Below are 23,191 nucleotides of genomic sequence, written 5' to 3'. Positions count from 1 at the left end.
TTTTTAGAGTAGGCACGAAAGATAGTCTTTCATTTATTACTCATTCCTGAATATCTCTCAACACTTGACTTACAGGTCAGTATGTCACCAACTGAACTGGTAATTTTAATGGTCAAATTGTAAGCATAAGAAACGTGAACTTGGATAGGATGTGGTAGATTTATCCGTCTAGTTAAATTTTTATTTAAAACAACTAAGAAAGTGAGACTAGTTCATTAATCTGTTTTATAATCATAGTGTTAAATTTTAATAACTACTGCAAGTTTTTGTCAATTTTCTGCAGAAGCAAGCTGGGCATATTATGGAAGAGCTGAAACAACATGGCAGACAGCCACATCCTAGGTCAACGGCAAATCCACTTTCCGCACTAACTTTCTGGTATGTACACATTTTGAAATTGTAACTTAGACAGGAAAGTGAATGAACACGAGTTTTTTCTCACATTAAAAGCTGAATGGAATTTTTTTTTTCTAGGTGGACTTTAGATTTTTTCAAGATAGGACTTAAGAGGGAGATAGAAGAAGAAGATTTGTATGAACCACTCCAGGAACACAAATCAGATTATCTTGGTGATAAATTTGAAAGGTAAAGTAGAATTGTCAACTATTCTGCCTATTGTAGGGTTTTAGATGTTATTCCTGAATACTTAGTAAGATGCAAAAAGAATTCACAAAAGATTAATTTTGCCAAAGATAAGTCAGATTTACTAGAACTGCTTTTTCACTCTTACATCTGAGACAACTCACCAAAGTTTTGTTTTGACGCACTCAAAATAATTTAGGCATTGTTAATATTTTTGATTATAAAAATTTCATTATTTGAGGTTCTGGGAGGAAAAGGTTAAATTTGAGATACCAAGTTCATATGAGGGAATTATCTTAATATTTGAAACTTTGTACATGTAAAGGAGCAGAGTATCATGTCGTATTTGGAAACCCAGAATCTACTATGTAGGAATCAACATGGATTCCGGAAACAGCGATCGTGTGAGACCCAACTCGCTTTATTTGTTCATGAGACCCAGAAAATATTAGATACAGGCTCCCAGGTAGATGCTGTTTTTCTTGACTTCCGGAAGGCATTCGATACAGTTCCGCACTGTCGCCTTATAAACAAAGTAAGAGCCTACGGAATATCAGACCAGCTGTGTGGCTGGATTGAAGATTTTTTAGCAAACAGAACACAGCATGTTATCAATGGAGAGACGTCTACAGACGTTAAAGTAACCTCTGGCTTGCCACAGGGGAGTGTTATGGGACCATTGCTTTTCACAATATATATAAATGACCTAGTAGATAGTGTCGGAAGTTCCATGTGGCTTTTTGCGGATGATGCTGTAGTATACAGAGAAGTTGCAGCATTAGAAAATTGTAGCGAAATGCAGGAAGATCTGCAGCGGATGGGCACTTGGTGCAGGGAGTGGCAACTGACCCTTAACATAGACAAATGTAATGTATTGCGAATACATAGAAAGAAGGATCCTTTATTGTATGATTATATGATAGCGGAACAAACACTGGTAGCAGTTACTTCTGTAAAATATCTGGGAGTATGCGTGCGGAACGATTTGAAGTGGAATGATCATATAAAATTAATTGTTGGTAAGGCGGGTACCAGGTTGAGATTCATTGGGAGAGTCCTTAGAAAATGTAGTCCATCAACAAAGGAGGTGGCTTACAAAACACTCGTTCGACCTATACTTGAGTATTGCTCATCAGTGTGGGATCCGTACCAGATCGGTTTGACGGAGGAGATAGAGAAGATCCAAAGAAGAGCGGTGCGTTTCGTCATAGGGTTATTTGGTAAGCGTGATAGCGTTACGGAGATGTTTAGCAAACTTTAGTGGCAGACTCTGCAAGAGAGGCGCTCTGCATTGCGGTGTAGCTTGCTCGCCAGGTTTCGAGAGGGTGCGTTTCTGGATGAGGTATCGAATATATTGCTTCCCCCTACTTATACCTCCCGAGGAGATCACGAATGTAAAATTAGAGAGATTAGAGCGCGCACGGAGGCTTTCAGACAGTCGTTCTTCCCGCGAACCATACGTGACTGGAACAGGAAAGGGAGGTAATGAGTGGCACGTAAAGTGCCCTCCGCCACACACCGTTGGGTGGCTTGTGGAGTATAAATGTAGATGTAGATGAATGTAAACACAACATATCATTTTCATAATTGTAATGGATATTCAGAAACAATAATAGATTACTTATTTTACTGTGGAAGTTAAAATTCCTGCTGAGAATGAGTAATCTCTTACTGTAAAATATATTTTCGTTTATTAAATCATTATTACATGACTGTGGGGTATTTCCACCTGCACAATTCAGAAAAATGGTGTGGGTAGGAAGGATCCAGATGGTGCAGGCTGTGGAATAGTTATTGAAGTAAGGCACATTGTGTTGGGCAGCATGTTCAGCAACTGGTTGGTCTAGTTTTCTTTCCAAGTTTCAGTGGACATTCATCCACACAGCCAGCATGAGTTGTCATGCCCATGTAGAAAGCAGGGTGGTGGTTACAGCTTAGTTTGTAGATGGTGACTTCCACAGGTAGTCCTACCTTTCATATGGGATGAGAGAGGCCTGTGATTGGACTGGAATAGGTGGTCATGAGAGGATGTATGGGACAGTTCTTGCATCAAAGTTTATTCAGGGATATGAACTATGAGGCAAGGAGTTTGGGGGCAGGGGTGGAGTAGTGATGGACAAGGATACAGCATAGGTTTGCCTGCCTGTAAGAAATTTGGCTCCATTATAATGATTAAGGTGGTGGAACATTCTTACAAAATGGCCATGCAGTTCTTAAATTATTCTACTGACAAACTGGCAGATTAAAACTGTGTGCCAGACCGAGACTTGAACTCCGAACCTTTGCCTTTTGTGACCAAGTGCTCTACCAAGCACAAGAGGAGATAACCTCATTCTAGAATTAATGTTTCCATTTCAGCCCATTATTCACAATAATAATTAACTCCAATGCATTATACTTCTTGCTGCTTTGTATTTTCGACCTCTAAACTTACACAAGCAAACTTATTTGTCTCAACATTTTGTACTTTGTCGTTCTCAATTCATAACCAGTTCATATTTCATGAGCCACTGGGCTGCAATGTTAGCAGAATATATGCTCCTCTAACAATATTCTACAGTTGGGTCATTAAGTATTGCCCTGCGCCATCTGCACAGAATATATTCTTCATTCTCTTAGATACAGTAATCATTTTTAAACAGATTAAACAGCAATAACTCCATTAGCAAACACTATGGCACTCCATATTGTTTCCTGTAATATGAGTGTATCCATTCTCCTGCTTGCATTTGAATGACAGTTTTCCAACTTTTGTATCAGTATTTCATGGGCAAAAGCATCAAATACTTTGAAGAAAACCAAAAATATTGAAGATAATTTGTTGTTTTGCTAATAATTGTATATTTTTTCCATACTGGCAATACCTGATTCCATAGATTCACCTTTTCTGAAAGTGTTCTGTTTTTATCCAGATAATCAATGAATCTATTATACAAAAGCTTGCCCAGGATGTTTGAGAAACAAAAATTCTGTTTGTGAATCTGATCTACAGTTGTTGAAATCATCCTTATTTCCTTTCTTGTACACCAGCACAACCCTGCCTGTCTTCATTTTTCTGTAAAACTCCATCTCTAAAAGACATGATTCTTCAATTTTTTTTTCCCTAAGTATCTTTCTTGGACTAATTCTTTCCATTTTTAAGTTCTCTACCACATTTAAATAATCCAAATGAGGCTGACAACCAAACCTTCAGATGTCACTCAGATTGGTACCAAATGTATGTCAATAGATTATCAATCAAAATACCGATTTAGTTCATTCTATGTGCTGTCATCCAGTAGAACATGCATAAAAGTAATTAAAAGTAACACAAGAACTACAGGTACATAAAAATTGTATCTTTCAATGATTGTTTTGTATATATCATGTGGGTGAGATGGTAGCGCAGGAGGTCATTGTACCAAAGGTCCTGTGTTCAAACCCCACTGGTAACTTTTTTGTGTGTGAAACTGTTACATGGGAAACATTTTGCTGACATGTGACAGGACTTTTCAGTGTTTGTGGCAAACTTCTTTTGGCAGTCTGCTTTTGCTCTGTTAGTTGAAAGTAGCAAACCTACAGAGTACATTTGTATAGATAGGTGTGGTGGTCTGTTGGACATCTGTGACAGAACAGACATAACTCATGATGAAGCAATTAGTTCATCTGCAGTTTCACAGAATAAATATAAAAAATTGGAACAGTAGAATAAAGAAACAACTGAATCGTGCGGAAGTATAAATAGATCCATACAACACTTTTACACAAAATACATTTAAAAAATTATCATTGGACCTTGAACCCAGGGTCCTTGGTAAGACAGTTTAATGCTCTACAAACTTCTCCACAGAAGCTATATCCACTAGCTTCTAAGTTATGGTTTTTCAAGTGCTCTGTAGCTCTAGTGTTAATTTAAAATTAACATTTATGCCCATTTTACTGGCCACCAGCACATAGTATGAACTAAAGAGTTCTGGTTGATAATATATTGACATAAAACATTTGGTACCTATCTGAGGGTCTGACATCTGGAGGTTTCAGTGTGAGAAATTAGATAAAGCAAGATATCAAGTTCTTTCTCCCAATTGCAGACAAGATCATATGTCTATAAACATAATTTTAATTGGTACTGAATGTAATACATTATCTTTCCTTATATATAAATTAGTATTAAGAATTGTTAGTGGAAGGACAGATGTTAATGCTTCTAGTAGTCACCATCGTTGGTGTCAAAATGACACTGGACATATCATAACATAGCAATTTAAGAAAAATCATACACAGGCATTTTTTTCCTGGTCTAATTTAAGGATGGAATAGTAATCTGTTGTGGCCCTATGGTAGGAATCACTCATATTGGCCTGAAGTGTTTTAGAGAAACCACAGAAAACATAATTCAGGATGGCCGGATGGAGATTGGTGCCTAAATCATCCTGAATAAAAGGCCAGTCTGTTTAAAACAGCTCATTTTCATTTGGTTTTTCGTGGGTGTATAATATAAATAACAAAAAGGTTATTCAATAATTTAAAAACCTGGTGCTACACTGTCTATTTATTTCTTGATTTTGACTTGCTGCATACACTACATGCACTATACAAGGATTATTTCCTAATTTAAAATTACACTATCAGCTGACATGAGCTTTGCAATGGTGGGTTTCCACTTTGTGTACTGCAATTTGTTTCCCTGAAAATTGAGTCAGCATTCCTCTAGACCTTTGTAGTAAGGCTTCACAGAAATGGAATTAACAATTGTTTAACAGTTACCTTTTGCCTTTCTAAATAAGTTTTAGTAATCTTTATAATCTCTTTGGGAAATTTATTAAATAAATAAAAGTTAATTAAGTAACTATTGTTAAATTTGATTACACGATGTCACATTTACTATTGATTATAATTGGGAAGGATATCTCCACTTCAATTGAGTGGTTACATTGATGTTGGAATTCCATCACTAGTGGTATGTTAGCCTAGTAAAGTTTTTATTCCCTAGATTGTGGCGGAAGGAAGTAAAAAAGGCACACACCAGGAATAGTACACCCAAGCTGCTAAATGTTATTGTTAAATGCTTTGGCGTTAAAATATTGTTCTATGGTGTTATTCAGATGTCTGCTGAACTTATTGTGAGGTAAGTTTTACATTTAAATGTATATGTCTGAAGTTTTACCATGTCAAAATGTTTAAGGTGGTGGAACATTATTACAAAATGGCCATGCAGTTCTTGAATTATTCTACTGACAGATTGATTCTGGGCTTGACTACTAGAAATACTTCCCACATAATTTCCAGTATAAGTATTACTTTCAGAAAGAGTATGAATAATTATTTTTAAAAAATAATAAATTCACCTTCTCATATTCAGTACAGTAAGTTCCATATGAACACTAACAATGCAGTCATTGAGCACTCAAATAGTAGCAAAGAATAGTGATAGTGAAATACATGAGTAATCACAAAGCTATCATAACCAGTAAGAAAAAATTAGACATGGCAGATGTTGGTGAAGGGTAGTCATCTGTATGTTGTGGCAGTGGGAATATTATACAGATATTTGAGGGTACAAGGCTTGTTGCAGAGACCTTCAGATTTGGTAAAATGTAGGCATAATTAATAAACTTCTAATAAACTTAAAATGGCATGCTCAGTGTAACCTAAACATCACTATTCATCTCAATGAATTTCAGTGCTTGCTGCATGTCAGATAGGTATGAAAAACATACCATAGAGTATTTACTTGGTGTTATAATTATTTGAAAACATCCGGACACCTTTTCATTCTAATTATACAAGAATAAAAGAAAGACAGTGCTTTCATTAATTAGGTTTTTAAGACTATTATAGTTAGTCACAAAAATGTTTGTGACACTCTGTTTTGCTTGGGAAAAATAATAATGTTGCCAGAAATGTTGCTAGTCTGAATTTAATACCAGTATTCCTAAAAGAGGAAAATAATGAACTTTAGAATATACCTAGTTTTCTTAATAATTAAAATACCTGAGTCTTTCATATGTAAAATATAGGTCTGTATTTGAATACTAGTAAATACTTTGAATTTTTATTTGGGTACAGTAATACTTTACTGTAATGCTAAGTTGTATTTAAATGAAGGATTAAAAGGATTAAAGGATTAGAAATTATCTTCACACTGATTCCTTAGGGTGGCACAGCCTCTATTCCTTGGGAGACTTCTGCGTTACTTCATGCATGATGGCGAAGTGGAGGTGCATGCGGCATATATGTATGCTGCTGGAATGGTTGCTTGCTCTGTGGTGTCTTCACTTATACTCTATCCCCTATCCCATGCAATGTTCCACATGGGAATGAAGATACGGGTAGCTTGCTGTTCACTGCTTTACAGAAAGGTGAGTGTATTTAATGCAGTTCCACAGCCTTGTAACTGATAACATTAGTAACTAATCTTTTCCTCTGAAGCAATAATAGTTTGCAGTATAATATGCACTCTCTCTTCATTAACTAGGTATCAACTAATTTAAAGAGTGTTAAAACACAACTGGCAAAAACATTGTAAAAATCCTATTGTTATATGCTAAATATTTCTAGAGTTATTTATAAGAGCAGAAAGTAATTACCATAGAGGTGACCATTTTTTACCAAGTATAATCTTGAGTGTGTGTGGAATCTGTGACACTCAATCTGTCCTATGATAAACTATCAATGTGTTAATGTAATGGTTGATTTCCTCTTGGAACTCTTCTTGCATGCTATAAAATATCTAATGCTACATGAAAGATTCCTTTCTCTTTTTCATGGAATTCCTAGAGTTACCTTAGCGAACAATGGTATGCAATAGAATGTACACTTGAGCCTTATGTTTGACATCACTGCTCAATTTTTTTTCTATTTGTAGGCAATGAAAATGAGTCAAGCTGCTCTAGGTGGAGCAGTAGCTGGACAAGTTGTAAATCTATTGGCAAATGATATGAACAGATTTGATCCTTCTGTTCTTTTTGTACATTACCTTTGGATAGGCCCATTGGAGATGGTTGTTGTTGCCTATTTCATGTGGACGAGAGTAGGGGTTGCTGCATTAGCAGGTGTTTCCTGTCTGCTGGTATTTATTCCTTTTCAAGGTGAGTTACCAATTTTTGTCACTCAAGAGTAGCTGTTACTCCCACACTAAAAATGTGTGCCGTAATTGTGCAGTACATGAAAACTAAAGAAATGTGGATTAACTGTGCAGGTCAACTAAAATTAACTATCAAAAGGTTTGATTCTTGCCAAAAATTTTGTGCACACAGATGGCACCAAAGACTTTAGTTTACATACCAAGAGGGCATACTGAAAAGTTATGCCTACAAATTTTTAAGTGAAAACTCAGAGCTTTTTTAAATAAAATAAATACTATTCATATTCTACATCTTTATTCTTTGTGTCTACACATTTACTTCTCAACAGTCACCTTGACAATGGACATGTCTCCCAATGAGACACCAGCTTGTTGATACTTAAACTGTAGATTTTTAGTTCACAGCCACCACCTCACCTCTGTATGCACTGCTTCATCACTATCAACATGAGGTCCTGAAGGTGTTTTCAGGTTTTGGAAACTGATGAAAGTCGCATGGGGACAAGTTGGGATTGTATGGAGGATAATGAATGGCAATAAAACACAATGTGTCAGCATTGCAGATAATGCAGTGTTTGTGTGTGGTCTGTCTTGTTCATGCTGAAGGAGAGGGTGCTTCATGTGTGGATGAACTTGATTACAGCAAGCTGTTTCTCATGCACTGACATAGCTATGTTAAGACATCACTGTGTTACATGCTAAATTTCAGATCCCTCTTGTGGCAGAGTACTGCAGATATGTAGACTTCATGTAAAAGATGTAAGATTTAATGTTTTGTTTAAAACGCTTTGAGTTTTCACATAAATTCAGAGGCATGCTCTTGTATGAGTGGTCAGTGTGAAAGTCTTTCTCTGTATACAGGTCCAATGAAAAGCAGATACTATAAATGGATCATTTTAAATGATAAGGAAAGACCACTCAATAAATAGCAGGTAATATATGCATGCATGCATATTTGCATGTGTTCGTATCTACGTACTGTAGCTCGATAAAATTTATTCAGCTAGCTAGCAAGTTTTGTTTTCCTTATGTTTTCCTATTGATGACTCTAATAAGCTTCTGCTATTTGGAGAGTGGTCTCCTTTACTCCTAAATGATATCAAATGTTGTAAATGGAGAATAACTGTGTGCTAATTTCAGCACCTCTGACAATTGTTTGAAGAAGCATTATTTCTCTTTAAGTGTATAACCCTAAGAATCTTGCTATTTGTCAATAGCAACATGTTGTGATGCCAAGATTGCAAATAAAATGTAACAATGTTTTCCTAGGCACATTAAATGGTCAGGAAACATGTCATTAACTTAAGAGTAATGAACACATGCTGATTAACCCTTTCACGCCCCTGGAGTTCATCTTAGAGACATGGAAATATTGTACATTTTTAAAAGAAATTGGTACCATTACAAAAACTGGGTATACATTAAATACTTCAGTTACATGCACCAGGGTATACTTTCTTGGGCTTAAAGATTGCAAATGAAACTGTCAGCCAACTAATGTTCTAATAAAGCCTTTTTTTGTATGGCATAAAAGGCTAAAACTACAGCACTATCTGCTACATTACATCATAGCACATTGCAATTTCAGTTCACTCAAAAGTATAGAATTAAATAATCATTTACTTGCCATGAAATTCCATTAACTTGTATCTTGTCTATCTACCAGGTTATGCTGCTAATGAGCTCAAAGGCATTCTGGAAATAGAGTATGTGGTATCAACTTACACTCCACTATAAACAATAGCATTTTTGAGGTCTCACATGACCAGCAGTTGTAGAATATGTACTGATACCTACCTGTAATTTGACAGAAGGGTGGAGCAGGGACTGGAGGAAGCAAGGCTGGTCCTCAAATGAACCACTGTGGGGTGAGGAGTCACGTGGGATGGGAAACAAACCATGCCTGCCCCTTGCAGGCTGTGCGTCATGCTTCCACACCAAATTTAAAAAAATCTGAAATGTTGTGTGTAAACAAAACTGATTTGTCATATGTATTGACATCTTTATTAAAGACCCTGACTACAGCAATTAAGTACACTTGTCACCAGGGAAGGAATTGGTACTAGATACAGTGAAGTGCAACAAATTAACACATCAGACAACCATGCTATCTACCAGAGGGTATGTCCCATTGTACCAGTTATTAGTTTCTTCCCATTCCATTCACATATGGAGTGTGGTAAGAGTGATTGTTTGAATGCCTCTAAGCATGATGTAGATTGATCAAATATTATCACAATACCTAAGGAGCCATACATAGGTGATTGTAGTATATGCCAAGAGTCGCAATTTAACCGCAGACGACTACCTGCTTTACCCCCAACTGAACCTATGTCATCATTCCATTTCATATTGCTACAAAGGTTTTCACACAGATTCCAACCGTAACTCATTGATGTTTTAGTCATAGGATACTAAGTTTTTTCATTTTGTGAAGAGCACAATTTTAAATTTCTGAACATGTAAAGCAAGTTGCCAATCCTTGCAACACTTTTAAATCTTATGAAGATGTGACTCAATATTTATGCAGCTTCATTAGAGAGTACTTCATTGTAGATAACTGCATCATCTGCAAAAAGTCAGAGGTTTCTATTAATATTGTCTGCAAGGTCATTAATATAAAAGATGAACAGAGGCCCTCCAACACTTCTCTGGGAACACCTTCAGTTACTTCTAAATCTGACAACTCTCTCTCTCTCTCTCTCTCTCTCTCTCTCTCTCTCTCTCTCTCTCTGATAGCGTGCTTGTGCTCCCTACTAAAGTCCTCAATCCAGACACAAATTTCCTTGATACTCCATATGATCATACTTTTGACAATAAGCTTAGGCATGGAACTGAGTCAAATGCTTTACAGAAATCAAGAAATACTGTAGCTATGTGACTGCCTTGATTGAAAGCTTTCAGAAAGTCATGTGAGAGAAGTGCAAGCTGGGTTTCACATGACTGAAGTTTTTGGAATCCATTCTGGTTGGCACTGAGGATATCATTTGACCAAGATACCTCATTATGTTAGAGCTCATATGTTCTAAGATTCTCCAACAAATCAATGTCAAGGATATTGGACTTATCATAGATGGATGTGACCTTTGCTTTCTTCCAAGAACTGGTCACTCTGACAGTACTGTCGGCTAGCTAATCTTGACCACAGCCAAAAATTGCTGAACCCATCAGACTTCCATCAACTTCTACCAGTTAAATTGTTAACCAAATGCCACCCGTAGCAACTGAAGACTATTTCTGAGGGCCAAAACTGGTTATGATTGTATCGTAAAACAATTGTCAAAAACCTTAAAATGAGTCAACTACCATCTCTGCAAGTGGAATGTTGCTTTTTTTCAAAATTCAGGGATAGGAAGTATTAGTACAAAAATAGAAAATTTTCAATAATTTTATAAGAAATTGTGGGACTGTATATGCCATGTGGAACTCGTATTTAGAATATGACACACTGTGGTTTTGCTGTCACGGAATTTTAAACAGTTTTTACAGAGGCCAAGACAAAAGTACCATCAGTTCAGTTTGTTACAAAATCTAATGTTCCCCATAAAGTCCAGTGCCATTTATTCTGCAGAGGCTTCATTTTAATTTCACTCACATCTGTATACCTGCCATTTTTACATGGTTGTGCCAATCACAAGTAGGAATTACAGTGTGATCATCAGTAAAACCGTTCCCAAAGACTTAATTTACCTATTAACAACATGGGTGCACATCTGGCAGATTACTTTGATCAAGTATCTTATTGACGAAATTTATAATTTCTTGACAATTAGATAGCTCATAGAAAACTTTGACTGTGAGCTTCTTTATCTTACAAGGGAACCTCCCCATCGCACCCTCCTCAGATTTAGTTATAAGTTGGCATAGTGGATAGGCCTTGAAAAACTGAACACAAATCAATCGAGAAAACAGGAAGAAGTCGTGTGGAACTATGAAAAAAATATGCAAAATATACAAACCTAGTAGTCCATGTGCAAGATAGGCAACATTTAGGAGAGTGGAAACTTAGGTGTGCCATGGTCCCGTGGTTAGCATGAGCAGCTGCGGAAGGAGAGGTCCTTGGTTCAAGTCTTCCTTAGAGTGAAAAGTTCAATTTTTTTTTATTTTCAGGCAATTATTGAAGTTCAGGCACTCACACACAATCAACTTCGCTCTCCAAAATTCCAGGACATGTTCAGATTTGCTTGGACATATGCAGGATTTGACGGTCTACACACGGAAAAATTTGAAAACGTTAAAAACATATGTTTTGACAGAGCACAAGGAAAACTGTGCGACTGTGAAACTGTTCATTCATTTGTTGCAGTTTGTGACAAACTTATGTTTTCATCACTTTTTTGGGAGTGATTATTCACATCCACAAGAAAACCTAAATCTGGCAGGTAGAAGAATCTTTTTACCCATTCGCCAAGTGTATAAGTTAGGTGGGTCGACAACATATTCCTGTCATGTGACGCACATGCCGTCACCAGTGTCGTATAGAATATATTAGACATGTTTCCCTGTGGAGGAATCAGTTGACCTATGACCATGCGATCAAATGTTTTTGGTTCCCATTGGAGAGGCACCTCCTTTCATCTACTAATCGCACGGTTTTGCGGTGTGGTTGCAAAACATAGACACTAAACTTATTACAGTGAACAGAGACGCCAATGAACAAACGGACAGATCATAACTTGGCGAAAAATAAATTTTTCACCTGAGGGAAGACTTGAACCAAGGACCTCTTGTTTCTCAGCTGCTCATGCTAACCACGGGACCACGGCGCTCCCGGGCTTACTCTCCTTGATGTTGCCTAACTTGTGCATGGACTACTCAGTTTGTATATTTTACTTATTTTTTCATAGTTCCACACAACTACTTCCTGTTTTCTCGATTGATCTGTGTTCAGTTTTTCAAGGCCTATGCACTGTGCCAACTTATAACTAAATCCGAGGGGGGTGTGATGGGGAGGTTCCCTTGTTAGAAAGGATTGTTACGTTTGAATTTGCTGTGTAGTAGTAGATTTTATACTAACAAAATACATGTGGAGAGCATTAGTAATTTATCTGGTTATATGAACGGATTGAACAACCCCCCCTCCTCCCCCTGGCTTCAAACTACTTATTCTCATTAACTGTTAGGGGTCCCTTCATATTAACTTTATACGCATGTGCAATTTTGGCAGTTTAACTTCTCATCTGCCTTTCATATGTCACTATTTCACAATTACATGAAAAGTGAAGACTGTTTTCTTAGTTTGTTAATTTTCATAAATGCATGCATTAGGCATATGCTTCCTAAATTAATGTTGAAACATGTTTCTATTGCAGGCCTTTTGGGGAAAAGGATGTCATACCTCCGAATGAAAACAGCTTTGAGATCTGACAAAAGGGTTAGGTTAATGAATGAAATTATTTCAGGAATTCAAGTTATAAAGTTGTATACATGGGAGAACTATTTTGCAAAGTTAATTGAAGCATGTAGAAGGTGTGTATATGGAATGCTTTGAATATCCGTGTTTACACATATATATAAATGCACTGCTGTAAGGCTTTCCAAATGAGAGAGAAAAAGTATTTTAATCACTTTCAGGTTGGAAACAGCCTCTATTAGATCAACTGCTTATGTCCGCTGCACAATGTCATCTTTTGGAATATTTGTTACAAGGTTTTCTATCTTCATCAGCATTGTGACCTATGTTCTACTTGGTGAAGCAATAACAGCAGAAAAGGTAGCAGTATCTTTACATTTTTAGAAGATAAAATGGAAGTGTCTCAATTCATTGACAATTTCTTTCATTCAGTAAATGTTCATTTTTCAGGTTTTTGTAGTAATAGCGTACTATAATCTTCTGGCTGATACTATGGGTGACTGCTTTCCAAAGGCAATTATTTTTGGAGCTGAATTTTTGGTATCAACAAAAAGAGTACAAGTACGTATAATTTTTTTTTTTTTGTTGAAACAAGTATTTTCTCTTAATAGTAAATAATTGCTGAAAAATGCCTTTTCCAGAGATTCTTAATGAATGATGAAATAAAAAAGTTACCAGACTACATGGAAGAACACAACGTAGATTCCATCACTCAGTATTCAGATGATGATGATGCAGGAATTGATCTAATGGAGGCATCAGCAAAATGGTCTATAAATAATACAGAAAACACATTAAATAATGTTAACTTGACTGTGACACCCAAGCAACTTGTTGCAGTAATTGGACCAGTGGGATCAGGAAAGGTTAGTGGAAAACTGTGATAATTACTCAACACTAACAATTTCAAATAATTTCACCATTAAGTAAGCAATATTTTATGGTACCATTCTTAATGTAAATTAGAGATTGGGATCTGGCCCTTAAGTTATGGGTGAGTTGCCTGCTGGCCAGTCAGGATGAACAGTGCAGTTTCCTGGCCAGGACATGGACTGTGGAGGTGGGAGTGGATAGAGTTGTGCGGCGGACCATCAGTAAAATATCCCTGGTTAAAAAGTAATTTCCTTATCAATTATAGGGGTGAAATCACAGCTGGAGGGAAGTTTGTTGTTCTGTGGGGTAGGAGCTACAGGCAAGCAGTTTGCCAGTGCCAGCAGTTTGCCCACTAGGCAGGCAGTGCATGCTGGTGGTGGCAACTGCTGGTGTCGGTGCAGTTGCAGAGTCCTGATGCAAGGTGGCAGCCATCAGTGATTAGATGACAGAGGTGGCAGGCACTTCCCCCCCCCCCCCCCCCCCCCTCCTCATCCTACTGCTCACCCACGCCTTGGCTACAGCATATAGCTCATTAGATTATGCTTAAACCATGGTGCTCAACATGACCAAAGATGGCATGTTCCTGCTCCAGGTGATGGTCAGTGTCAGCAACAGTGAAGGACTACACAGGCCAGAGAACTGTTGTGTGATGCTTCTCATGGTGACCCATATCCTATTGGTCTGCTTTAATTTGATCACCTTATTGTGAAACTTTAAACGTGTTGAAACACTGTCTCTGGTACTAGTGGACAATGCCACAGTGGCTGTTTTGGTTTTACATTTTACCCATGAAGGTGGTGTCTCCTCCTCCCTGTGACATACGGTACATACGCCTTGTCATCCACTTCAGGGACTGGAGGGGTGTCCTGTTGCCTGCTCTGAAACAAGGTGCCCCATAGCTGCCTTTGTTTGATAGTCCAGCCTGGCTCCAGCCATTCCAACCTTTTTTAAATTCTTCTTATTCTTTTACATCTGTTATTGGTTGACAGTCATCACTGTTCTTTCCTGAAATTTTATACTGGCTGTATAGTTAGTTTTCTTGTGGTGGTGGAGGGTGTGGAAACATTGCTCAGATGCAGAGGGTGTCTCTCCAGTTGCATAATGTGTCCTGGGGGCCTCCAGTGGCATTCTGGGCAGGGTAACACACCCACATTCACCCTTTTGTGCCCCCTTCTATTTTTTCTATCCCTTAGCTTTCCTGATTCTTGCAAGCAATTGAGTTAATTAGGATTTGCCCTTTGAGGTCCCTCTCTAATATCTACTCCTAGCTTGAGACACACAGGATTAGGGGGCTGATGACCTCATAGCTTTGTCCCTTTTAACTCATTCATCCAGCTGTCCGTCTTGATTATTACTTATTTTACTTATTGGACATGTAAATAAGTAAAATAAACAATAATTAAGAAAATAGGACTCAAAAAATCATAACACCAGAAGTTAAAAAAAGTACACAAAGCTTTCCACCTCTGCTATAATATTGCTGCATGGTATGGCATCCATAACAGATGGGATTGGGGGACATTGAAAAGGTTCAAAGGGCAGTACATTTTCAATTATCATGATGTAGGGTAGTGTGTGTCGTGGATATAATACACAAGCTTGGATGGAAGTCATTAAACCAAAGTCATTTCTCATAGCAGTGAGGTCTTTTCATAAAATTTGTCACGATCTTACTCCTCCAAATGAGAAAATATTTTTACTCACATCTACATAGGGAGAAATATGATTGCAATAAAAATGAATTGGACATTGCACTGAAAGCTTTAGGTGTTAATTCGTCCAACATGCTATTAGTGTCGAATGTTTGGGAAATAGTCAGAAAGTGATTGTGTGAACTGTCTGCCAGGCAGTTAGATGTGTATTGCAGAGTGGTTTATCTAGATGTAGGTTACAGGCCACATCACTAAAAGGACTGCAGCTTTATTTACAGTTTCACTGATCAGGTGTCAGGTTTGACATAAACTAAAGTAATTTGATACAGTTAACCAATAGTGGGTGGTTAAAAAACAAATTTAAATTGTTTGCCTGTAACAAACTATAAGAGACAGATACAAATTGTGCATGTCACTCCATAGAGGAAGGTTCAAAGTTTTAACACAGCTGTGCTGTTGTTTGCTTGACACAACATGGCAACTACTCCACAAGAGAGATTATTTTGCATGTTGCAATTCACACAAAGTTATGACTGGTGTACAAAATTCTTCGAAGCTGATTTCATGTGATGCATGTGCATGTGATGAAAATATTGAACATATTGGAGATACGTTCACACAGAGCCCTCTGAAGTTGACAAGATGGGCAGGCCAGGAACTTACCATTCTTCAAGCAATGGTGAGGTGTGCTCTGAAATGACACATATGAAGCCTTACAAATTGCAGTTACTGCAGCAATTGCATTCTTGTAGCTGTAACAGAAGGTTCAAATTTTGCATTTCAGTTCTCCATGATATGGCAGACGATATTTTATCCAAATGACTCACCTTTTCAGATGAATTGGTTTCATCTATCTCAGAAAGTAAACTGCCATAGTGTAACAATTTGGGAGTTGCAAAATCCTGGAGTTGTGACTGAGCATAAGATACACACTAAAACAGTTTTTTATGCTGTTACCGTTCACAAAATTTATGGGTCTTTATTTTTCTCGGTGTAAAGCCCAACATGAATGTTGTACCTGGACATGCTGCAAAATTTGTTTCCTCAACTTCACAAAGAAACCAATGATTTCATTTTATGAATGATGCCATCCTTCCTCACTTCCACCTCAAGGTGCACCATTATCTTAATGACACTGTCTCGTGAGATTGGATTGGGAGTGATGAACAAAAAGATCTTGTTTAATGCTTTTGACCTCCTTGGTCACCAGCCCTCACACATTGCAATATTTTTCTGTTGGAGTATATAAGACAGTCTTTGCCTCACCTATGGCAGCTACTCTTAAATAGCTGAGAAATCAATTTGCTGAAGCTTTTGATTCAGTAAACAGGGGCCTGTTGATTTGTGTGTCGAGTGAAGTGGATTACAGGGTCAGTTTCTCAACCAAAGTATGGTGCCCATGTGGAATGTACGCTTTAGTGTCTTCGTCAGTAAGAAACTTTGAACCTTCCTCTTTCTGTGTGTGTGTGTGTGTGTGTGTGTGTGTGTGTGTGTGTGTGTGTGTGTGTGTGTGTGTGTGTTTCTTTCATAGTTTGTCTGCACAACATATAAATCCTTCAGGTTCCTCTTAAACTGTCTCTCTATTATCTGAAATGGTTTAGAAAAATGTTGCATCTCCCTAATGGTATGGTTTAGTGCATGTTACTGTCAATATCTGTTCTCCATCTCATTCAAAATGGTAAAGTCTCGCACTTAATTTAATCAGTTGTTAGTATCATTAGGTTCTCTTAGTACTAACAAGTTGTTCTCCACATTTAGATAGTGTCGGAAGTTCCATGCGGCTTTTCGCGGATGATGCTGTAGTATACAGAGAAGTTGCAGCATTAGAAAATTGTAGCGAAATGCAGGAAGATCTGCAGCGGATAGGCACTTGGTGCAGGGAGTGGCAACTGACCCTTAACATAGACAAATGTAATGTATTGCGAATACATAGAAAGAAGGATCCTTTATTGTATGATTATATAATAGCAGAACAAACACTGGTAGCAGTTACTTCTGTAAAATATCTGGGAGTATGCGTGTGGAACGATTTGAAGTGGAATGATCATATAAAATTAATTGTTGGTAAGGTGGGTACCAGGTTGAGATTCATTGGGAGAGTCCTTAGAAAATGTAGTCCATCAACAAAGGAGGTGGCTTACAAAACACTCGTTTGACCTATACTTGAGTATTGCTCATCAGTGTGGGATCTGTACCAGATCGGGTTGACGGAGGAGATAGAGAAGATCCAAAGAAGAGCAGCGCGTTTGTCACAGGGTTATTTGGTAACCGTGATAGTGTTACGGAGATGTTTAATAAACTCAAGTGGCAGTCTCTGCAAGAGAGGCGCTCTGCATTGCGGTGTAGCTTGCTCGCCAGGTTTCGAGAGGGTGCGTTTCTGGATGAGGTATCGAATATATTGCTTCCCCCTACTTATACCTCCCGAGGAGATCACGAATGTAAAATTAGAGAGATTAGAGCGCTCACAGAGGCTTTCAGACAGTCGTTCTTCCCGCGAACCATACGCGACTGGAACAGGAACAGGAGGTAATGACAGTGGCACGTAAAGTGCCCTCCGCCACACACCGTTGGGTGGCTTGCTGAGTATAAATGTAGATGTAGATTTCATGTTGTAATTAATACAACACACATACTGTTGGTAACAATTCTAGCCAAAGTAATTCTGTGCATAGCATATGTTAATGAAAAACTGTAAATTATTAAGTTGTTATTAATATGTTATTCTCCATTGTGCAAAAAATGTTTGCAAATGAAATTTTAATCTTTTATGGAAATGTAAAACTGGAATACCATTTTAGATCTGACAAGACAGAAAATAAACTTTAGCTGTTTTTGCTCTATTGTGGTAAATGTGCCTTTAAAGAGAGCCTGAATCACACAAAATCACTACACCAATTTTTGGTATTTTAACATCTATGAGTAAGCTCTGCACAATCAGCTGACTGCTGCTTGAAGTTCAGTGGGGCACATTTCAACCTAACAAAGGTTTTTAGATCATTTAGCATCAACTTCAAAAAGATGCTAGTAATGTTGCAGTTCTAGTGATTGATTTGTAGGTATAAATTTAGAACCAAATTATGTAAGCTTTACTTTGATTCCTTGGTGATACTATTCAAACAAGATGCTTTATAGTGGAAAAACTGATTTTTAAAATAATTTGTTACAGTCATCGTTACTCCAGGCAATTTTGAACGAACTACCCTTATGCTCTGGCTCACTGTGTGTGAAAGGGAAACTATCTTATGCCTCACAGCAACCGTGGCTGTTCGCAGCTTCATTGCGTCAAAACATATTGTTTGGTGAACCATTTGACAGAAGAAGATACCGCAAGGTAGTGAAGGCATGCGCTTTAGAACAAGACTTTGCTATGTTCCCATATGGTGACCGCACACTGGTTGGTGAACGTGGTGTCACGCTAAGTGGTGGGCAGAAGGCACGCATCAACCTTGCTCGGTAAGTGCAGAAATGCAATACTAATGTTGATTAACTCCTGTTATATTTTGAATGTGACACCATGCAGCTGGTCTTCATATTTGTTTTTTTCGAATTTCTTAACTGATGTGTCAACAATATTTTGTACTTGAAGATGCTTTTGCAATATGTTAACCTTTACTGTACCATAGCCTTGGCTGATGACTTAATCTTTAAAAAAATTAACTAAGGCCAGGTTGCTCCAGTACTCAATGAACGAATTTCAGGTTCGTCAGCATCTTCGTGCAAACAAATACCAAATGAGAAACACTAAAAACGGAGTATTTTCGACACTAACCATCTACCTCCATTGTCTGTTCAGTTCAGTGTCAACGAGAGGCCTGAGCATGTGGACTACATGATCAAAATGTTTGGACATTTAGTGATGAATTAAACTATTGCAACACATAATCAAGGATATACTTTCTTCAGTTTCTCTGATGAGTAAAATCACAAATTGTAAAAGTAAAAAAGTGTCAACATTAGATACAGAAAAGTAAATCTATACAAAATCTGAAAACACACAATGATCTGTTGTTCACAAACCTGTGTGTTTCAGTATAACTGGACATGAAGCACAGTCCAGTAGGTGCAATGAAAATTGCAAAGACTGTAATATGTTTTTGATGTAAAATGTGTATGGACAAATTATGCAGCCTGGTTTGAACATTATATTTTTTCTGCTGTAGATCTGATGGTTATCATAAATTTAATAATTTTTATCTTGCAATATGATGAATAGTATGAAAATATAAATACTCGTCTAAAATTACCTATTTATTTTCCAGTGCTGTTTACAGAAAGGCAGACATTTATTTGCTAGATGACCCACTGTCAGCAGTTGATGCTCATGTCAGTAAGCACTTATTTGATGGCTGCATCTCTGGTCTATTGAGAAATAAAGCTTGTGTGTTGGTAACTCATCAGCTACAGTTCTTAAAACAAGCAGATCAGATTTTAATATTACGAAATGTAAGTATGGGTTTTCAAAAAAAAACAGTTCATTACTATACTGTACAAGCAATTTGAATGAATGTAAAATAATTCCTAAAAAGCTATTTCAGTAAAATGTTGCGATAAACAAATCTAAAAATTTTGTCACTGTATCCTACACAGTTCTTTTGAAGCAGTGCCATGCCTTGTAAAACGAAGTAGCTGTGCTTTTCAATAATGAGTCTGCAAACACGTTCAGACCAGAAAACGAATGGTACGACTGGACCACCAGACCCACTCCACAACACTATTGTCGGAAAACAGTATGTTTACTCAGGGCTTTGACTTGCCCTTAGCCACTAATGGCTACAGTAGACTAAAATTCAGGATGGAATAACAATATTAAAAGAATGGACTGCTGCTGACCACACAGAGGAAGTGGTGCATGGCAGACTGGAACATTAAATAGCTGCTTAAACAGTAAAATGGGGTATCCAACAAAACCAGGCTGCCACGCATATTGCCATGGAGTTTCACACTGTGAGGTACCAATTTACCTTCACTGATTACTTGCTTGTGTTGACAAAAGCTGAAAAGTGGTTGCATGTCAGATGTCATGACCTAAACCATTCCTTTCACAGAATGTACAAGATGTGATAAAAAACACAGTGAATGTTTTTTCAGTGGTAACTGTTGACACCAAAACTATTTGTTGTAATTTTTCAGATAGCCTGATATGTTGAGGCAAGCAGCGTCAAGTTGAAACACAGTCTGGATTCTCGGCCATCATCCAAACATGCAAGAGTGAGATTGCATTTACTGTATATTTTGTGTATCATGGATTTTGAATAATGTGTGAAGTTTAATTTATGTTTAAAGTTTCAAAAAAGTGCTAAAGAAACTCATGAAATGTTGAAATTGGTGTATGGTAACAAAGCTGTAACTCTAAAGACTGTTTACAAGTTGTATGAGTGAGTGAGTTAAGTGCAAATGAGTCAGTAGAAAATAAGCAATATTTGGGATGCCCAGCCTGAGAAAACCAAAGAAAACCTGCAAAAATTGCTAGTTACTGGAGAGCTCAGCAAACTTAATCTTTTGTACAGATGCATGCAACCAATTACGAACTATCAGTTGAAACTGAGACAAGTGCAAAATTTGTTCCCATAATTTTGAGCAAGGAAAGGAAAGAAAATTGAGTTTGCACACAGTTGGGCCATCTTCATTTAGACTTGGACTTAATGTCCAAAAATGCAACTTAAGACGAGATGGGTCAATGGGTATAGGTCTTAGGTGAAAATTCAGAGTTCCCAATAGAAAACCAGTCAAATTTAAAACCCTAAAAAGGCATGTTAGTCAATTAAAATCAGTTGTGCTCATTGTTTCTTGAGATACTAAGGGCCTAGTAAGATCAGTTCATTCAAAGGAGAAGAAAGGTAAATTTTACAAAGGCATACAGCACCATTCATGTAATTATGCACAAAAAGATCTGAAAAATAGGACAATGGCTTCCCTCATCATGAAAATGTGTTGTTGTGTGTCACTTTTTATTCACAAACTTTTGGTTGGATAGGGTTAGCTGGTCCACATTTGCCTTCCTCACCAAATTTAGCACTGTGGCTTCTGGTTCTTAACAAAAATTAAAACTGTGTTAAAAGGAGAAAGTTTAGACGCCATTTCTGACACTGAGGTGGTCACAGCAGAGCAGCCCCTTCCGAAAGAAGCCTTCCAGAAATGCTTTGTGATGGGTTCAATGTTCAGATAAGTACATTACTAGCAGAGGACAGTACTTTCAAGGAGATTACATCAAATTTCATGTAAGCTGCTGGAAGATGCCTTTGCCATTGGAAACCGATCAACCATAAGGTGGTCATTAATAATGTTTATGTAGTCCACAGCTATTATGGTGTCTTTGATTACTACTGCAGGCCCCATGCAAGCCCAGGTGAATGCCCCCATAACATAATACTGCTCCTACTGGCTTGATCCATGGCGCACTGCAAGTTTTGAGCAGCTGTAAGCCTGGATGATAGCATATCTGGACGTGACCATCAACCCAGTTTAACAATAAACAGGATTCGTCTAACAAAGTGACATTGATTCCATTAATCAGTGCTCCAGTCTTGATGATCCCATGCTCACTGTAATCGAAACTGATGTTGTCAAGACATGGGAACATATACGGGTCCTCAGCTGTGCAACAAAATGTTCAACACTGTGTGCTGAACAGTGTGCTCTGCATCAACACACTAGTGCTCTGCACCAGCACAGTACATCAGGTATGCCACAGATAACAGCCTATACTGTTATAAAGTGTGGGCAAGCCTCTGATCACTATGTTCTGTGATAAGATATGGACGTCAAACTTCCTGTTGCCTACTCAAGGTTTCAGCCTTCTTTAACCGCATTCCATAGACACTGAAGACAGTAGCATGCAAACAGCCGATCAGTTTCACTGTTTGAGATTGTGACATCCAAGCACTGGGCTACAATCTGGCTTTTGTCAAAGTCACTCAAGACAGAGGATTTCTGCATTTGCACCACTTTTAGTTGCTAGACGATCCCCTATTCATCTCTGCTCAGCTCGTATTCTCTTAAGTCGTATGCCCTCAGCGACACTAGGCAAGACAACATACAACATTGCAGTGGGCAGTGGTCGTATTTTGTATCTTGGTGGCTCAGAAGTTAACTTTCAGATTACAGACCTGATGGTGGTTTACAGTTCTACCTCCTGTTCGTTCCAGGATTTTTGTCACCTTTAACAGTGAGAAAGCGTAAAGTCAGGTTGCACCATCTTTAAACCTGTTAAATTACTCATATCCACATTACCACCTGCATAAAAAACCTTGGCATTGAGAGATAGAAAGATTATTCAATCTGGTTTGTGTGTGCAATTATGTAGGACTTTGTGATTGGAAAAATTAAGACACACACTGAGTTTGGGTGTATAAATAGTTCATAACATAATCCACCCTTATGGCTGAAGCTTTGGATGTGTTGTTGTTGTTGTTGTTGTTGTTGTTGTTGTGGTCTTCAGTCCTGAGACTGGTTTGATGCAGCTCTCCATGCTACTCTATCCTGTGCAAGCTTCTTCATCTCCCAGTACCTACTGCAACCTACATCCTTCTGAATCTGCTTAGTGTATTCATCTCTTGGTCTCCCTCTATGATTTTTACCCTCCACGCTACCCTCCAATGCTAAATTTGTGATCCCTTGATGCCTCAAAACATGTCCTACCAACCGATCCCTTCTTCTGGTCAAGTT

General features: G+C 37.8%; 1 protein-coding gene across 1 annotated transcript in view; it reads left to right on the top strand.

Moving 5' to 3' along the window:
• Positions 1–301: 301 nt before the first annotated feature.
• Positions 302–23,191, top strand: part of LOC126456512 (ATP-binding cassette subfamily C member 4-like) — a 108,439-nt gene continuing 85,549 nt past the window's right edge. Inside the window, exons 1-11 of the mRNA XM_050092262.1 lie at positions 302–378; positions 475–585; positions 5,555–5,689; positions 6,719–6,923; positions 7,430–7,652; positions 12,961–13,117; positions 13,223–13,361; positions 13,452–13,562; positions 13,643–13,867; positions 18,693–18,979; positions 19,786–19,969. Of these exons, the coding sequence (XP_049948219.1) occupies positions 302–378; positions 475–585; positions 5,555–5,689; positions 6,719–6,923; positions 7,430–7,652; positions 12,961–13,117; positions 13,223–13,361; positions 13,452–13,562; positions 13,643–13,867; positions 18,693–18,979; positions 19,786–19,969 (1,854 nt within the window). The remainder of the gene's footprint in view (positions 379–474; positions 586–5,554; positions 5,690–6,718; positions 6,924–7,429; positions 7,653–12,960; positions 13,118–13,222; positions 13,362–13,451; positions 13,563–13,642; positions 13,868–18,692; positions 18,980–19,785; positions 19,970–23,191) is intronic.

Source organism: Schistocerca serialis, chromosome 2 (genome assembly GCF_023864345.2).
Source record: "Schistocerca serialis cubense isolate TAMUIC-IGC-003099 chromosome 2, iqSchSeri2.2, whole genome shotgun sequence".
In the NCBI taxonomy this organism is placed as follows: Eukaryota; Metazoa; Arthropoda; class Insecta; order Orthoptera; family Acrididae; genus Schistocerca; species Schistocerca serialis.
The sequence above is the reverse complement of the archived record's forward strand: the minus strand, read 5'-3'. Positions and strand labels throughout refer to the sequence as shown.